The sequence below is a fragment of the Indicator indicator genome, chromosome 32, assembly GCF_027791375.1.
Source record: "Indicator indicator isolate 239-I01 chromosome 32, UM_Iind_1.1, whole genome shotgun sequence".
NCBI classification, from domain to species: Eukaryota; Metazoa; Chordata; class Aves; order Piciformes; family Indicatoridae; genus Indicator; species Indicator indicator.
In genome coordinates this window covers 8,133,138-8,147,740 of record NC_072041.1, presented here as the reverse complement: position 1 = coordinate 8,147,740, position 14,603 = coordinate 8,133,138, and the positions used below count along the sequence as shown (strand labels likewise).

General features: G+C 58.7%; 1 protein-coding gene across 1 annotated transcript in view; it reads left to right on the top strand.

Annotated features, from left to right (window-relative positions):
* The window catches only part of PLEKHM2 (pleckstrin homology and RUN domain containing M2), a 40,641-nt gene extending 27,102 nt beyond the window's left edge, over positions 1-13,539 (top strand). Inside the window, exons 7-20 of the mRNA XM_054395049.1 lie at positions 423-482; positions 4,268-4,502; positions 6,449-7,198; positions 8,020-8,089; positions 8,168-8,258; positions 9,844-9,908; positions 10,209-10,297; positions 11,183-11,315; positions 11,405-11,589; positions 11,854-11,919; positions 12,334-12,493; positions 12,681-12,860; positions 12,945-13,061; positions 13,402-13,539. Of these exons, the coding sequence (XP_054251024.1) occupies positions 423-482; positions 4,268-4,502; positions 6,449-7,198; positions 8,020-8,089; positions 8,168-8,258; positions 9,844-9,908; positions 10,209-10,297; positions 11,183-11,315; positions 11,405-11,589; positions 11,854-11,919; positions 12,334-12,493; positions 12,681-12,860; positions 12,945-13,061; positions 13,402-13,539 (2,339 nt within the window). The remainder of the gene's footprint in view (positions 1-422; positions 483-4,267; positions 4,503-6,448; positions 7,199-8,019; positions 8,090-8,167; positions 8,259-9,843; positions 9,909-10,208; positions 10,298-11,182; positions 11,316-11,404; positions 11,590-11,853; positions 11,920-12,333; positions 12,494-12,680; positions 12,861-12,944; positions 13,062-13,401) is intronic.
* Positions 13,540-14,603: the final 1,064 nt, after the last annotated feature.

Sequence of the window (14,603 nt, the reverse complement as noted above, 5' to 3'; positions counted from 1 at the left end):
TTTGCAAACATGAATGAGCCAAAGCCCACAGTACCCACGGGAGGTGAAGTGTGGAGTGGGGAAACTGAGGCAGGGAGGAGGGAAATTCATTCACAGAGAGGATCCCTGCTTGGGTCCATGCCACCATTTTTCCTGCTCTAGCTTTCCAGCAGTTCCCAGAGTGGGACCTCCACCCTTTGTTGTAGCTCCCCCAGCACAACCCCCCAGCAGGAACCCCTGAGGGTGCAGCTGGTTCCCATCTGCATCCACATCCCCTAACTTCTCTTCTCATGCATTTCAGATACTGGTGGAAAATGGGTTTTGTTTTGGTTTGGTTTTCTCCTGTCCCATCTCCCTCCCCAAATCCCCTTCACACTCTCCCCTGTCCTCCCTCCCTCCTTATTTGTGTTTCTAACCCTGAGTTTTGTCCCTCATTTTTGTAGATTATGATTTTGGAGATGTCTTTCCAGCAATGCAAGCCATGCCCAGCAGAGACTGGGAAGGTGGGACACACTCATCTCTTCCAACAGTTTGGTTTCCTCTCTGCATTGCTGCCACCTGAAGCTTGCTGCATGCTCCCTGGTTCATTTCTTTAACACAGCAACCACCACATCTTGATGGAATTCAGTAGGGGCAGAAAGGAGCAGGAAAGTTTCCCCCCACAAAGTGGGAGGTTGTGGCTCTCACCAGTGGGACCACCTGCAAAGCTTTCCCCAGCTCCTGGTGTCCACAGGCAAGCTCTCCTGGCTGTACAGCCCAGAGCAGAGGGAGGTGTTCCTGCCTCTGAGGATGCCTCCATGTCTCCTAGATGGAGGCTGGAGCTTCAGGTGCAGTGGGGCTGCTGCTCGATGCATTGTGGCCTGGCTGACAGAGGAACAGCTCACAGAAGACAAGCTGCAAAATCAACACCCCCCATGGAGCAGGGATCAGGGGCTGTCCACAGTGGGCTGATGGGGATGTGCCAGAGGCCTTACCTCCTAGATTGCCTCTCTGGGGTCGAGCACCCAGGGTGCTGACTGACAAACTGATCCAGCCTCAGTCAATCGGAGACCCACAGAATGCTTTGGGTTGGAAGGGACCTCCAAGATCATCCAAATTCCAACCCCCTGCCCTGGGCAGGGACACCTCCTACCAGCCCAGCTTGCTCAAGGCCTCATCCAAGCTGGTCTTGAACACTGTCAGGCTTGGAACCTCCACAGCTTCTCTGGGCAGCCTGTTCCTCACCACCCTCACGGGGAAGAATTTCTTCCTTCTGTCAATTATTTCTGCCCCTTTTAATTTGGGCTCTTTTGCAGGCATTAACTGGGGAGGTTTTGTTTTCTTTGGACCCTGCTGTCCTGTGTCAAAACACCTCTGGAGGCCACACCATCCAGCACCTGGCTGGGCTCACTACACTTGAGGGTTTTTCTACTTTACCACTTTTAAAACCGTTTTGTCAGCCTGGTGTGGCCTCTCTGGCCAAGAGCAGATGTCCAGTGTAGAGGAACTTGTTCTTATTCTTCCTCAAGCAGTCCCTCTGTGTCTTTTGCACATCACAGGAGAAGGAAATCCTCCTGCTGCCTCAGAGAGAGGCAAGGGGCAACAGACACAAACTGGAACCCAGGAGGTTCCACCTCAACATGAGGAGAAACTTCTTTGGTGTGAGGGTGCTGAGCCCTGGAGCAGGCTGCCCTGAGAGGTTGTGGAGTCTGAATCTCTGGAGAGATTCAAAACCCAGCTGGATGTGCTCCTGGGTGATCCTGCTCAGGCAGGGGGGTTGGACTCAATCTCCAGAGGTCCCTTCCAGCCCCTACCATTCCATGATCCACCCCTGGAGGAAATCCACCCAAACGATTCTGTCTTTTGCAGCTGAAAGCTGGATGGAGCCTTGGATCCAAATGACCTTGGCCAATACTGCCTGAATATTTGGGGAAGTTCTGCCTGAATTCCATGTGGATGTCTGCAGGCCTCTAACCCTCCTCTCCCCTCCTCTCTTACCCCACGCACAGAGGTGCTCACAGGGCTGCTTTGGTGCATCCCTGAAGCTTGAGTGTGCTCCTAGGAGGTACAAACCACAGTTCCCAACCCACCACTCAGGGAGCAACTTAGCTTAGCAGAGATTTCATCTCCCTCAGCCAGCTCAGGTGGTTACTGCTGCACCCTCAGCACCTGCACACAGAGCAAGACCTGAAGCAAGCTGAGGGCCAGTCCATGTTTGCCCTGAGCTCATTTTGGAGTGAAATTCTCCAGTCTGGATACAGACTGCATTGTGTCTTCACAGAGCTAGCAGGGTTTAGGCAAGAGAAGTGACCTTTTTTTGGTGCTGTATGATGGAAGCCTGGGGCTGAAATAGCTTTTGAAGGTTTTGTTTTCCCTTTCAAGCTCCCCAGTTGCCTTCCCTCAGTGGAGCTGGCAGCCCACACTGCAGGGCAGGAACTGAGGAAGGCAGGAACAGAGCAGGGCAGGAGCAGAGCAGGGCAGGAACAGAGCAGGGCAGGAGCTGAGCAGGGCAGGAACAGAGCAGGGCAGGAGCTGAGCAGGGCAGGAGCAGAGCAGGGCAGGAACAGAGCAGGGCAGGAACAGAGCAGGGCAGGAGCTGAGCAGGGCAGGAGCTGAGCAGGGCAGGAACAGAGCAGGGCAGGAGCAGAGCAGGGCAGGAGCTGAGCAGGGCAGGAACAGAGCAGGGCAGGAACAGAGCTGGGCAGGAGCTGAGCAGGGCAGGAGCTGAGCAGGGCAGGAGCTGAGCAGGGCAGGAACAGAGCAGGGCAGGAGCTGAGCAGGGCTGGAGCTGAGCAGGGCAGGAACAGAGCAGGGCAGGAACAGAGCAGGGCAGGAACAGAGCAGGGCAGGAACAGAGCAGGGCAGGAGCTGAGCAGGGCAGGAACAGAGCAGGGCAGGAGCTGAGCAGGGCAGGAGCTGAGCAGGGCAGGAACAGAGCAGGGCAGGAACAGAGCAGGGCAGGAGCTGAGCAGGGCTGGAGCTGAGCAGGGCTGGAGCTGAGCAGGGCAGGAACAGAGCAGGGCAGGAACAGAGCAGGGCAGGAACAGAGCAGGGCAGGAGCTGAGCAGGGCAGGAACAGAGCAGGGCAGGAGCTGAGCAGGGCAGGAACAGAGCAGGGCAGGAGCTGAGCAGGGCAGGAACAGAGCAGGGCAGGAGCTGAGCAGGGCAGGAACAGAGCAGGGCAGGAACAGAGCAGGGCAGGAGCTGAGCAGGGCAGGAACAGAGCAGGGCAGGAGCTGAGCAGGGCAGGAACAGAGCAGGGCAGGAACAGAGCAGGGCAGGAGCTGAGCAGGGCAGGAACTGACCAGGGCAGGAACTGACCAGGGCAGGAGCTGAGCAGGGCAGGAACAGAGCAGGGCAGGAGCTGAGCAGGGCAGGAGCTGAGCAGGGCAGGAGCTGAGCAGGGCAGGAGCTGAGCAGGGCTCTCAAAGCAGACCCCCCCCACACAACTGCCTTCATTAGACTTTTAGAAGAGGTTTCATCTTCCTGCTCACATCCTACACCCTCAAACCAGTCTGCTGGGGCTGTGCTTCCCTTCAGGAGGGGTCTCCCTGCCTAGCAAGAGGTCTCCATCTGGTTGTGGGTGCTGGAGATGAAAAGGGCATGGGTAGCCTTCCTTTAACTGTGACTGGATGGATAACTCTGAGCATGACTCCTGTAGCCCTTGTCTGCTGTTTCTTTTCCTTCTGAAGACTAACATGAGCCAATTGGTTGTGCTGTGACCTCTCTGTGCAGCCTGCTCTCGTTGAATGCTGTGTGTGCCCTCACCACACTTCAGCCCCCTGGGTGTGTCTCATGCAAGCAGAGAGAAGCAGCTCCATAAGGATCCCTGCTCCACCAGATGGCCCCAGTTCTGCCCTTCTAGCTGAGCAAGCATCTTCCTAAGAGCACATCATGGGGTGGAAGCAGCAGTGCAGGGCTGCAGCCTTGTTTGCTTGCTAAGGAGCACCCCAAGGTTCCTTCCCAAGGTCCCTCAGGTTCCTTCCCAAGGACACTACTTCTGCTTCCTCCAGCTGCCAGCTCCTGGGGGACCCAGCTGGTATTTCCAAGTCTTGTCTAAACTGCAGTGGGTACAAGCTGCAGAGCTGCTGGGTCTCATGCTGGCCTCTCTGTCCCTCCTCACACAGCCCCTGCTGCCCACAGCACCTCTGGAGCTGAGCTGCTCTGCCAGCCCCCAGGCTGCCGTCACCACCAGCAGTGCGGTGCCCACGCAGCGCCCCGAGCCCCCAGCACGCAGCTTGGCTTGACTTGCTGTGATCCAAGGGCCAGACCTGATGCCAACCCCACTGCTCCCTCCTTCTCCTTGCAGATGGAGACCTCACAGACACCCTCAGCTGCCCACGCTCCACTGCCTCGGAGGCCAACGGCAGCAAGGCCTCCGTGAAGAGCCCCACGCAGCGCCACAACCCCTTCAACGAGGAGAGGGCTGAGGGCACGTCCTCCACTGAGACCACCCCAGTGCACACAGCTGCCCAGGAGAAGGCAGAAGCCACCCCTGAAGGAACAGACCAGTCAGAGAGCTGCACGGAGCTGGAGGTCATCAGGTAGGGACAGAGCTGCCCGGCCCTGGGGGTCAGCTGTCACCAAAGGCTGGTGAGGCGCCACCACTTCTAGCCTGGGAAGAGAAGGCTCCAGGGAGACCTCAGAGCAGCCTTCCAGTATCTGAAGGGGGTTACAGGAGAGCTGGGGAGGGACTTTTGACAAAGGCTGGGACTGCCAGGATGAGGGACAATGGCTTTGAGCTGGGAGAGGGGAGATTGAGAGTGGAGATGAGGAAGAAACTCTTGAGAGTGAGGGTGGGGAGAGACTGGAACAGGTTGCCCAGGGAGGCTGTGGATGTCCCCTCCCTGGAGGTGTTCAAGGCCAGGCTGGATGAGGCCTTGAGCAAGCTGGGCTGATGAGAGGTGTCCCTGCCCATGGCAGGGTGTTGGAACTGGATGAGCTTTGAGGTCCCTTCCAACCCAACCCATTCTAGGATCCTGTGGCATCTACAGTGTAGCCTTTACACAAAGATGGGGAAGCGATTTTTAGACCTCCAGGCACCAAGTGATGCTCTGTAGGTGTCAACAGAGCTGTTCCCTTGGGTCTGCAGAGCTACAGGCTGGCTTGGCAGTCTGTATTGAATTGCTCAGAGGAAGCTTTGAGCTTCTGTTTAAAGCTTTCTCCAGCTGGTGGCAGGTTTGCAGCAGTTCTACAGCTCCAGGTCTCAGATCTCCTCTCCTGTTTGTCAACAGCTTGTTTGTCAGTGAGCTATGGCTAAACCTGTTGAGGAAGATGCCTCCACAGACCTGCTGGCCTGGGTTTGACTCTTGCAGAGGAGATCCCCAGGGGTTCCTCAAAGCCCTTAGCCCAGACAAAGAGCTGGAGGCTCCATCTCCTCACACCTGGGGGCCCCCAGCCCAGCAGTGCAGTGCTTTGATCTCACAGCCTGTTTTGCCTGGGAGGAGCAGAGGAGCTGGGTTAGGTCACAGCCAGCTCCCCAGCAGGCACGGGAAGGAGAGCATCATGCTTGGCTTCCCAAACCAGAGGGACCTGGCAGCAGGTTGGGTGCCATGGGAGGCCTGGACACTTCCACAGCCAGCAGCACAGCCTGCTCCAGCCTCCATCTCCCTCTTCTGGAAGGCAGGGACATGGCATTCCTACAGCCTCCTGAAACTTTCTCACTTCCCAGTACCTTCTCAGACAAGGAATTTTTCCCATGGGAATTCAGCTCCACATCCATTTGTGATCTCCTTTGGAGCCAAAAGAAGCTCAAGATCGTAGAACCACAGAATCGTTTAGGCTCTCCAGTGGGTCCAGTTCTGGGCTCCCCAGTCAGGAGAGACAGGGAACTGCTGGAGAGTCCAGTGAGGGCTCCAAAGCTGCTGAGGGGCCTGGAGCAGCTCTGTGAGGAGCAAAGGCTGAGAGCCCTGGGGCTGAGAGCCTGCAGAAGAGCAGCCCCAGAGGGGAGCTGAGCAATGCTCAGCAAGAGCTAAAGGAGCTGTGGGGGGCAAGAGGCTGGGGCCAGACTCTGCTCAGTGGTGCCAAGGGGCAAGGGGCACAAACTGGAGCCCAGGAGGTTCCACCTGAGCAGGAGGAGAAAGTTGTTTGGTGTGAGGGTGCTGAGCCCTGGAGCAGGCTGCCCAGAGAGGTTGTGGAGTGTCCTTGTGTGGAGAGCTTCCAACCCCCCCTGGGCACTGTGCTCCTGGGCAAGCTGCTGTGGGTGTCCTGCTGGAGCAGGGGTTGGACTGGCTGAGCTCCAGAGGTCCCTTCCAACCCTGCCATGCTGGGATTCTGGGATTAACTACTTTTCTTGGGATGCTAGTGTGGAGATGGGGTGCATGGTGAGTGATGCTCTCGAGGGAAGGATTTCTCTGTTAGAGGGCAAATTGCAAAGGAAGGTTGCTGGGAGGGGTGGGAGCCCTCTCCCTCCTGTCTCCCTTCTCCCCACCCTGCAGCAGTCCGAGCAGGCCCAGCTGAGCGACATCTCTGCTGGGCTCTCCCCCTGCAGGTTAGCCAAGAAGAAGAGAACAGGCAAGAAGAAAAAGGCGAAGGAGCCGGTGGCCGCCTGCGTGGCTGCAGAGCCCGAGGGCCACCCTGCGTGCGGGGCCGTCGGCGTCAATGGACTCAGCGACAGGGAGGAGCCTCCGGGACCCCCCGCGCCGGAGCCCGGCCCCGGCGGGCGGGGGGAGGGCTCCGCCCTGGGCCAGCTGGCTCTGCGCATCCCCGAGATGAAGGACAGGTCCATGGAGAGCCTGGGGCAGCCGCTCAGCAAGGTGATGGACAGGCTGAGCGGGCAGCTGGACCCCGGCGGCTGGAGCGGCTCCCCGCAGCCCCCCGGGCAGCCCTTTCGGACCGGCACGCCAGGGGACACCCCGGACAGATCGTCCCCTGGCGGCTTTGGTGAGGGGATTTCAGCCCCCATGGACTTCTACCGCTTTACCCTCGAGAGTCCAAACGCTGCTGCAGCAGGTGGTGGCCACCATGACGCTGCAGGGCCTGGCCAACCGCCACATGTTCCTGGTAGCCCTGAGGCTCCTGAAGAAGAAGCAGGTGGAGAGGGAGAAGCAGTTGAGGCGGTAGAGGAGTCTGGAGAGGCAAGTGACGGACCCCAGCCTGGCCAGACAGACATCAGCGACCCCCAGGTTCTCCACGACGCAAAGAAGGAGCAGCCCAGCCCTTCCCAGAGCAGTGCTGAGGACTCTGGTGTGGAGGAAGGGCAGGGCAGCCCCTCGGAGCTGAGCCACCCCTCTGAGTTCAGGTGAGGCTGGGGCTGCTCAGCAGGGAGAACTGAGCAGCCTTGAGCTCAAGCTGGCACTTTGCCCTCTGTCCTTCATCCTTTTGTGGGATGAAGATGAGACACAAGGGGTCAGGAGGCCAAGGGGTACCCAAATCATGGACACCTTGAACAGGTGTTGGGGTTTAAGCTTTCCTGGAGTCCAAAAGCCCAAATGGAACAGATTTAGGTCGCCTCCCCTCTCCCTTTTTCCTGGTAGGGGAAAACAAAATTAGGCAGGAGAAAAGAGAGGTAAAATCATGAAAGAAAAGCTGTCTTGAATCGTTCTGGAAGTCAAAAGTTAAGCTTAACAAAACATAAAAGGCATTTGAGTAAAAGGGAATTCACAAAAGTATAAGGAAAAAGGGTAAGTAAAAAAATACACAAACCCAGGCCCAGCTGGCATAGGATTCTCTTGCTGCAAATGTGGATTCTCTTCAGCTGCAGTCCTTAAGGAGTTTGGCTGCAGCATGGAGCAGGCCCCACCACGTGCTTGCAGGAGCAGCAAAGAGTCTGTCAGGCAGGTGAGGGGCAAGAGCAAGAGCATAGGAAAATGGCTCCCCTTAAACAGGACAGGAAGGAGGAGGGGAAGAGACCTTGACCCAGGGATCCCTGCCCCTGGGAGGGGGGGACCAAGTCTCTCTGCCCACCTGGGTCAGGTTTCTCTGTCCACCTGGGGGCTAGGTTCTTTTCAGCCCACCCCCTCCTGGGCTGGCTGTAAGCTGACACAAAAGGGAAGGGAATTGCCCTTCTTGGACTGACCCAGCCCCACACCAGTGTCCATCCTCTGCTGTGTCTCTTCCCAGGGTGGATAACAACCACCTCCTGCTGCTGATGATCCATGTCTTTCGGGAGAACGAGGAGCAGCTGTTCAGGGTAAGGTCCCCAGCAGTGTCCCAGGCAGGACCAGCTCTGTGCCTGCAGCTGGGCTGAGAGCTCCTCTCCCTCTCACAGATGATCCGAATGAGCACTGGGCATATGGAAGGGAACCTGCAGCTGATCTACGTCCTGCTGACCGACTGCTACGTGTATCTGATCCGCAAAGGTACCCCAGCCCCTGGCCTGGCTCAGGGAAGAGGCAGAGGAGAGCTTGAGCCAGCAGACTGCCCAGGTGGCCAAGAAGGCCAATAGTATCCTGGCCTGGATCAGCAAGAGTGTGGCCAGCAGGAGCAGGGAAGTCATCCTGCCCTGTGCCCAGCACTGGTTAGGCCACACCTTGAGTGCTGTGTCCAGTTCAGGGCTCCTCAATTCAAGAGAGATGTTGAGATGCTGGAAGGTGTCCAGAGAAGGGCAACAAGGCTGGGGAGGGCTCTGGAGCACAGCCCTGTGAAGAGCAGCTGAGGGAGCTGGGGGTGTTCAGCCTGGAGAAGAGGAGGCTCAGGGCAGACCTCATTGCTCTCTACAACTACCTGAAGGGAGGCTGTAGCCAGCTGGGGGTTGGGCTCTGCTCCCAGGCACCCAGCACAGAACAGAGGACACAGTCTCAAGCTGTGCAGGGGGAAGTTTAGGCTTGAGCTTAGCAAGAAGCTCTTCCCAGACAGAGAGATTGCCCTTGGGATGTGCTGCCCAGGGAGGGGCTGGGGTCAGCATCCCTGGAGGTGTTTAAGCAAAGCCTGACTGAGGCACTTAGTGCCATGGTCTGGGTGATCAGTGAGGGTTGGGTGATTGGTTGGACCTGATGACCTTGGAGGTCTCTTCCAGCCTGGCTGATTCTGTGCTGCTGTGATTCTGAGGCTTGCTCATCAGTTAGGGCACCGTAGCTCACTGCCAGCTCCTGCCAGCTGCCTCCTGTGCCCCAGAGTGGTAGCAATCAGAGTAGGGAGCTTGGGTTAACTTGCCCCCCACAAAGCACCCTTGAGTGGCATCAGGTGCACCCTCAGCAGGTTTGCAGATGACACCAAGCTGAGAAGGACCTGGGCAAGCTGGAGGAGTAGGACTGTGTCAGCCTTCTGAGGTTCAACAAGGCCAAGTGCAAGGTCCTGCCCCTGGGTCAGGGCAGTCCCCAGTTTCAATCCAGACTGGGGTTGAAGGGCTGGAGAGCAGCCCTCTGGAGAAGGATTTGAGGGTGCTGGGGAGACCTTCTGGTGGCCTTTCAGGACTTAAAGAGGTCATTCAGAAAGCTGGGGACTGACTTCTTGAGCAGAGCCTGCTGTAACAGGACCAGGGGTGATGGTTTGAAACTCAAAGAGGGAGAAGGGAGAAATGTTTGACCCTGAGGGTGGTGAGGGTGGACCCAGGATGCCCAGAGAGGTGGGAGATGCCCATCCCTGGCACCATTCCAGGTCAGGTTGTTTGGGGCCCTGGTTGCAGATGTCCCTGCTGACTGCAGAGGGGTTGGACTGGATGAGCTTTACAGGACCCAAACCAGTCTGTGACTGTATCAGTCTATAGTCCTTGGGTCTTGTGACCTGTGGCTCCATGTTCCCAGGGCCAAGGCTTGGTGGGCAGGTCTGTCCCTGCTGGGGCACAGCAGCCTGGGCAGCACTGGGCTCCTCTCCTTGTGCCTGTGTCACACAGCTGTCCCCCCGTCCCCCTGTCCCCCCGTCCCCCTGTCTCCCCGTCCCCCTGTCTCCCCGTCCCCCTGCCCCCCGTCCCCCTGTCTCCTGTCTCCCTGTCCCCCATCTGCGCAGGGGCCGCGGAGAAGCCCTACATGGTGGAGGAGGCTGTGTCCTACAACGAGCTGGACTACATCTCGGTGAGTCAGTCCTGCCCCTCTGCCTGCAGGGCTGTCAGGACCATCACAGGGGGTGGCTCTGTGGGACACTGTCCCCAGGGAGCCTTTTGGCCAGCGAGTCTTTGAGACTGGGAGAGTCAGAAGTTATCCCCCCTCAAATGCCACCTCTGCGAGTGCCCAGCTTGCTCATGTCTTCACATGGGCAGTAGAGTGACCTTCTCCTCTGGGCCCCCAAGTGAGGTTCAGCCCTGCTTTGCCACCCTCGCTTTGCCACCCTCTCGTCCCCCACCTGGCTTCCTTACCCAGTGCTGTGTGGCACAGGTGGGGCTGGATCAGCAGACAGTGACCCTGGTGTGCACCAACCGGAGGAAGCAGTTCCTGCTCGACACTGCCGACGTGGCCCTCACCGAGTAAGCAGGGGACCTCCGGGGCTGGGGCACCTCTGGGCAGCACCCTGGGCTCCCAGCCTGACCTGGGCGATGCAAGAGACTCCAGTGACAACCCCTCACAACGAAGTCCTGAGACCAGAGGGGGTTTGGGGTTGGTTTGAGGCCACCAGCTAAACCTTGCAGCAGGTGGAAATGCCTTGAGCGTGGACAAGCCCAAAGTGTCTCCCCTGGGCACAGACAGCAGCCAGCCTGTGCCTCAGGGACAGCCTCAGGGCCCTGTGCAGCGCTGGCTACGTGTCCTCTGTCACTTGGAATGAGCAGGGACAAGGCCTTGAGTTCCAAGGCACACCCCTGAGTCTCTCAGCATGTGGCCAGCTTTGAGAGGTGACCTTGTTAGGAGCTGGGATCTGTGTTGGGCTGAGTCCATCTCATCAAAGGCCTGCAGGGACAGGACCAGGGGCGATGGCTTCAAACTAGAGCAGAGCAGATTGAGATTGGATGTTAGGAAGAGGCTCTTAACTATGAGGGTGGTGGAACACTGGAACAGGTTGCCCAGGGAGGTGGTTGAGGCTCCATCCCTGGAGATTTTCAAGGTGAGGCTAGATGAGGCCCTGGGCAACCTGAGCTAGCTGGGGATGTCCCTGCTGACTGTGGGGAGGTCAGACTGGATGAGCTTTGGAGGTCCCTTCCAGGCTGGACCATTCTGTGGTCCTATGGTCTCTAGTCTCTCCTGGCTCCTTCCTGGAGCTCAGGTTTTGCAACCCTTGTCTTTGGTCCTTAGGTTGATCTTGAGACCTCTGGAAGACCAGAGGCCCATGTTGAAGGGAAGCCCTCCTGGCATGAGAGTGTGTGAGGGACATGAGGGTTGTTTGCCATGGCCTCATCAGAGATCTGTGTCCCTCCCAGGTTCTTCCTGGTCTCCTTGAAGTCAGCCATGATCAAAGGGTGCCGGGAGCCGCCATACCCCAGCGTCCTCACCGACGCCACCATGGAGAAACTGGCACTTGCCAAGTTTGTGGCCCAGGAGTCCAAGTGTGAGGTGGGTTTGGAGATCTTGGCCATCACTGTGCCTGGTTGGGGGGAGCTTGGGAGACTCCCTGCTGTTGACTTCTCCCCTCACTGCCTCAGGCCTGTGACGTGGTCGTGCGTTTCTATGGCCTGGTGCACTGGGAGGACCCCATGGACGAGGCGCTGGGACCCCACGGCAGCAGCTCCAGCTCCAGCGCGGTCACCAAGGATGGTGTCCTGCACTACAAGGCTGGCACCTCCTACCTGGGCAAGGAGCAGTGGAAGACCTGCTTCGTGGTGCTGAGGTGGGTACCGGGGCTGGGAGCTGGGGCTGGGCACAGCCAGGGCTTGTTGGAGAAGCTGCTGGGATCGGTTTGCAGCCCAGGGAGCTGCCTGGGAGGTGGAGGGGACTCGTCTGGGGACACTAAAGTCGTGGCTGCCCAGCAGCAGGGCTGTGGAGCTGCATGGGTGGAGGGGAGGGCAGCAGGGGCAGTGGGACAGGGCGGGGGGGTGGTGAGCTGGAGCTGAGCTGACTCCAGTCCCACCTCTCTCATCTCCCCACACGGCAGCAATGGGATCCTGTACCAGTACCCAGACCGCACGGACGTCACCCCCCTGCTCTCCATCAACATGGGGTGAGGACACAGCACCCACACTGAGCAGGGAACTGGGGATCAGGAGCTCCTGGGGATGTCCAAGGAGGTGCAGATCATGATCTAGTCCATGCTGCAGGACTCCCTGCTTGCTGCTGGCTGGGCACAGATGCCCGTTTGCTTTGGCTGCAGTGCATGGAGCTGGAGCTGGGCACGTTCCCTCCTGGCCTTTGGAAGCCAAGCCCACCCTTTGCTGGGGAATGGGCCTCTGAAGGACCCCCTCCAGAAGCCACACTGGGCAGTGTCCATGCTCAGCTCTGGCTCTGCCACCATGCACAGAGATGGAGTCCATCCTGGGAGCAACCGCAGGGGATGTCAGGGATGGGGAAGGAGGGAGGGGGCAGGGCAGTCAGAGGCTGTTCCCTGCTGATTTCCATCCTCCTGCCTCTCTCCCAGCGGCGAGCAGTGCGGGGGGTGCCGGCGCTCCAACACCACCGACCGGCCCCACTCCTTCCAGGTGATCCTGACGGACAGGCCCTCGCTGGAGCTGAGCGCCGACAACGAGGAGGACATGGCCGACTGGATGCAGTACTTCTGCCAGGCTGTCTCCAAAGGGGTGAGCCAGGGACAGACCACCCCCAGACATGGCTGTATCAACCTCTCCCGTCTCCCAGAGCCCCTCTGGGGCTTGCCATGGAGCTGCCCACGGGAGTGGGGATGTCTGGCAGAGATGGAGCAGGCACTTTCCTCCCAAGGGCTTCCCCGTGCCAGATTTTAACTCCCTTTTTGCCCACCCTGTACAGGTGATCCCCCAGGGTGTTGCCCCCATGCCTTGTGTGCCCTGCTGCCTGGTGCTGACAGATGAGAAGGCCTTCACCTGCCATGAGGACTGCCAGACCAGCTTCTTCCGCTCGCTGGGCACCGCGGAGCTCACCGACGTCACCGCGGTCTCCACAGAGGCTGGCAAGGAGTACTGCATCCTGGTGGGTGTGGGGCTGGGGGCTCGGACAGCCTGGTGCTGGGCAGGGACCCCAGTGGTAACTCCCAGCCTCTCTCTTGGTGTTTAGGAGTTTGCTCAGGACAGCAAACAGTTCCTGCCCCCCTGGGTCCTCTACTTTAGTTGCACTACAGAACTGGAGAGGTTCCTCTCGGCGCTGAACGTTGCATGGAGGAACATCTACCAGGTGAGTCGCAGCCTTCCTCCTGCAAGGAGCAACACATGGGGCTCTCCGAGGCAGGCAGGGGTGAACTTCTCACCACAGGGTGAACTCGGCTTTCCCACAAAGGACAGGAGGGCCTTGGAGCTCCTCCGTGTCCTTACGACTGCAGAATGTGGGATTCAGAGCCGGAGGCCCCTGGCATGAAAGGGCTGGTGAGGGCAGTGGGGAGGAACCTGGGTCAGCCCCATTGCCTGCATTTGTGGTCCAGGTGCCCTTCCTGCCTGCTTTTGAGGTGGTTTTAGAGCTAGGAGAAGCAGCAGCTGTTGTTGGCTCCCCTCCTGACCGCCCCAGGCCTGTGTTGCAGGTTGAGCTCCTGCACAAGGCCATTCTGGACGCCACTGTCAGGAAGAAATGCGAAGATGCCCAGAGCCTCATCGGCAGCGCCTGGCAGCGCAGCGACAGCCTCTGCCGCGGCCGGGCCGAGCGGGACCCCTGGTGCTAGCCCTGCCTCTGCGCAGAGGATGACTGATGGGGGCCCGCGGCTGGAGACCAGGGCCTGGATCTGCCTGCGGCACCCCAGACCCTCCAGTGGTCCCCACCAGGGCTGTGCCTGCAGGTGGGGACCCTGCACCCTGTCCCTGCCCAGCTGGGGATGTCCAGCACGGCTTGGGCAGCAACCGGATGCTTCACCAGGCTGCAGGCGAGGCTGAGCTCAGCCTCTTTCCTTGTACAGGAGCTCCTCATCCAGCTGCCCCGGGGCAGAGCAGTTTGCCTTTTACAGAGTAAAACCCCACTGGGAGTGAGGGGGAGGGTGGGAGTGGGCTGGGGATGAGCCTCTCCCATCCCAGCGAGGAGCGGGACGGAGGAGTTGTTCCGTTCAGAGCAGAGCAGGGGCGCGGAGGGGAGCAGGAGGTGGCTGCTGTGCATGTTTGCTCCTTGCTAATGCAATCACTGAGTGCCACACCGGCGTCTCCCAGCACCAGGAGATCTTGTCTAGGAGCCTCCAGCCATCACAAAACCACTCCACAGCCCCTTGATGAGATTTGAAGCTAAGGAAGGAGGAGCAGGGCCAAAACTTTGGCCTCAGCTATCCCAGCAGCATTTTACCAGAATTTCAGAAGCCAGTTTGAGGTTTGGCTGCTGGCCCCACGTGCTGGGGGAGAGGAGAGAGAAGAGATCGAGTCCAGTGTTCTTCAGGTCTCCTAAGGGATGTGGTCACACAGCTGCCACCAGACACATCCTCATCTTCTCAGCTCACTGTGTCCAAGGCCAGCACAGACCTGTCACCCTTGCCCTCTACAGCAAACCCTTGGGGGCACAGCCCCAGCTTTTAAATAATAATAATGATGATGATGATGATAATTAATCCTTGGGAGCCCTTCTCATGTAAAATACCTTATTGGGGCCTTTTTTCTGGGAGGAAACAAACGTTGACTGAATGTATCTGTACAGACCTCTGCTTCCTGCCCCTCCCCAAATAAATACTCATTGGTAACTCAGTTTTGGCCCTGCAATGAGTTCCCACCCTGCTGGGGCCTTCCTCCTTCTCCCTCTCTGATGCTGGAG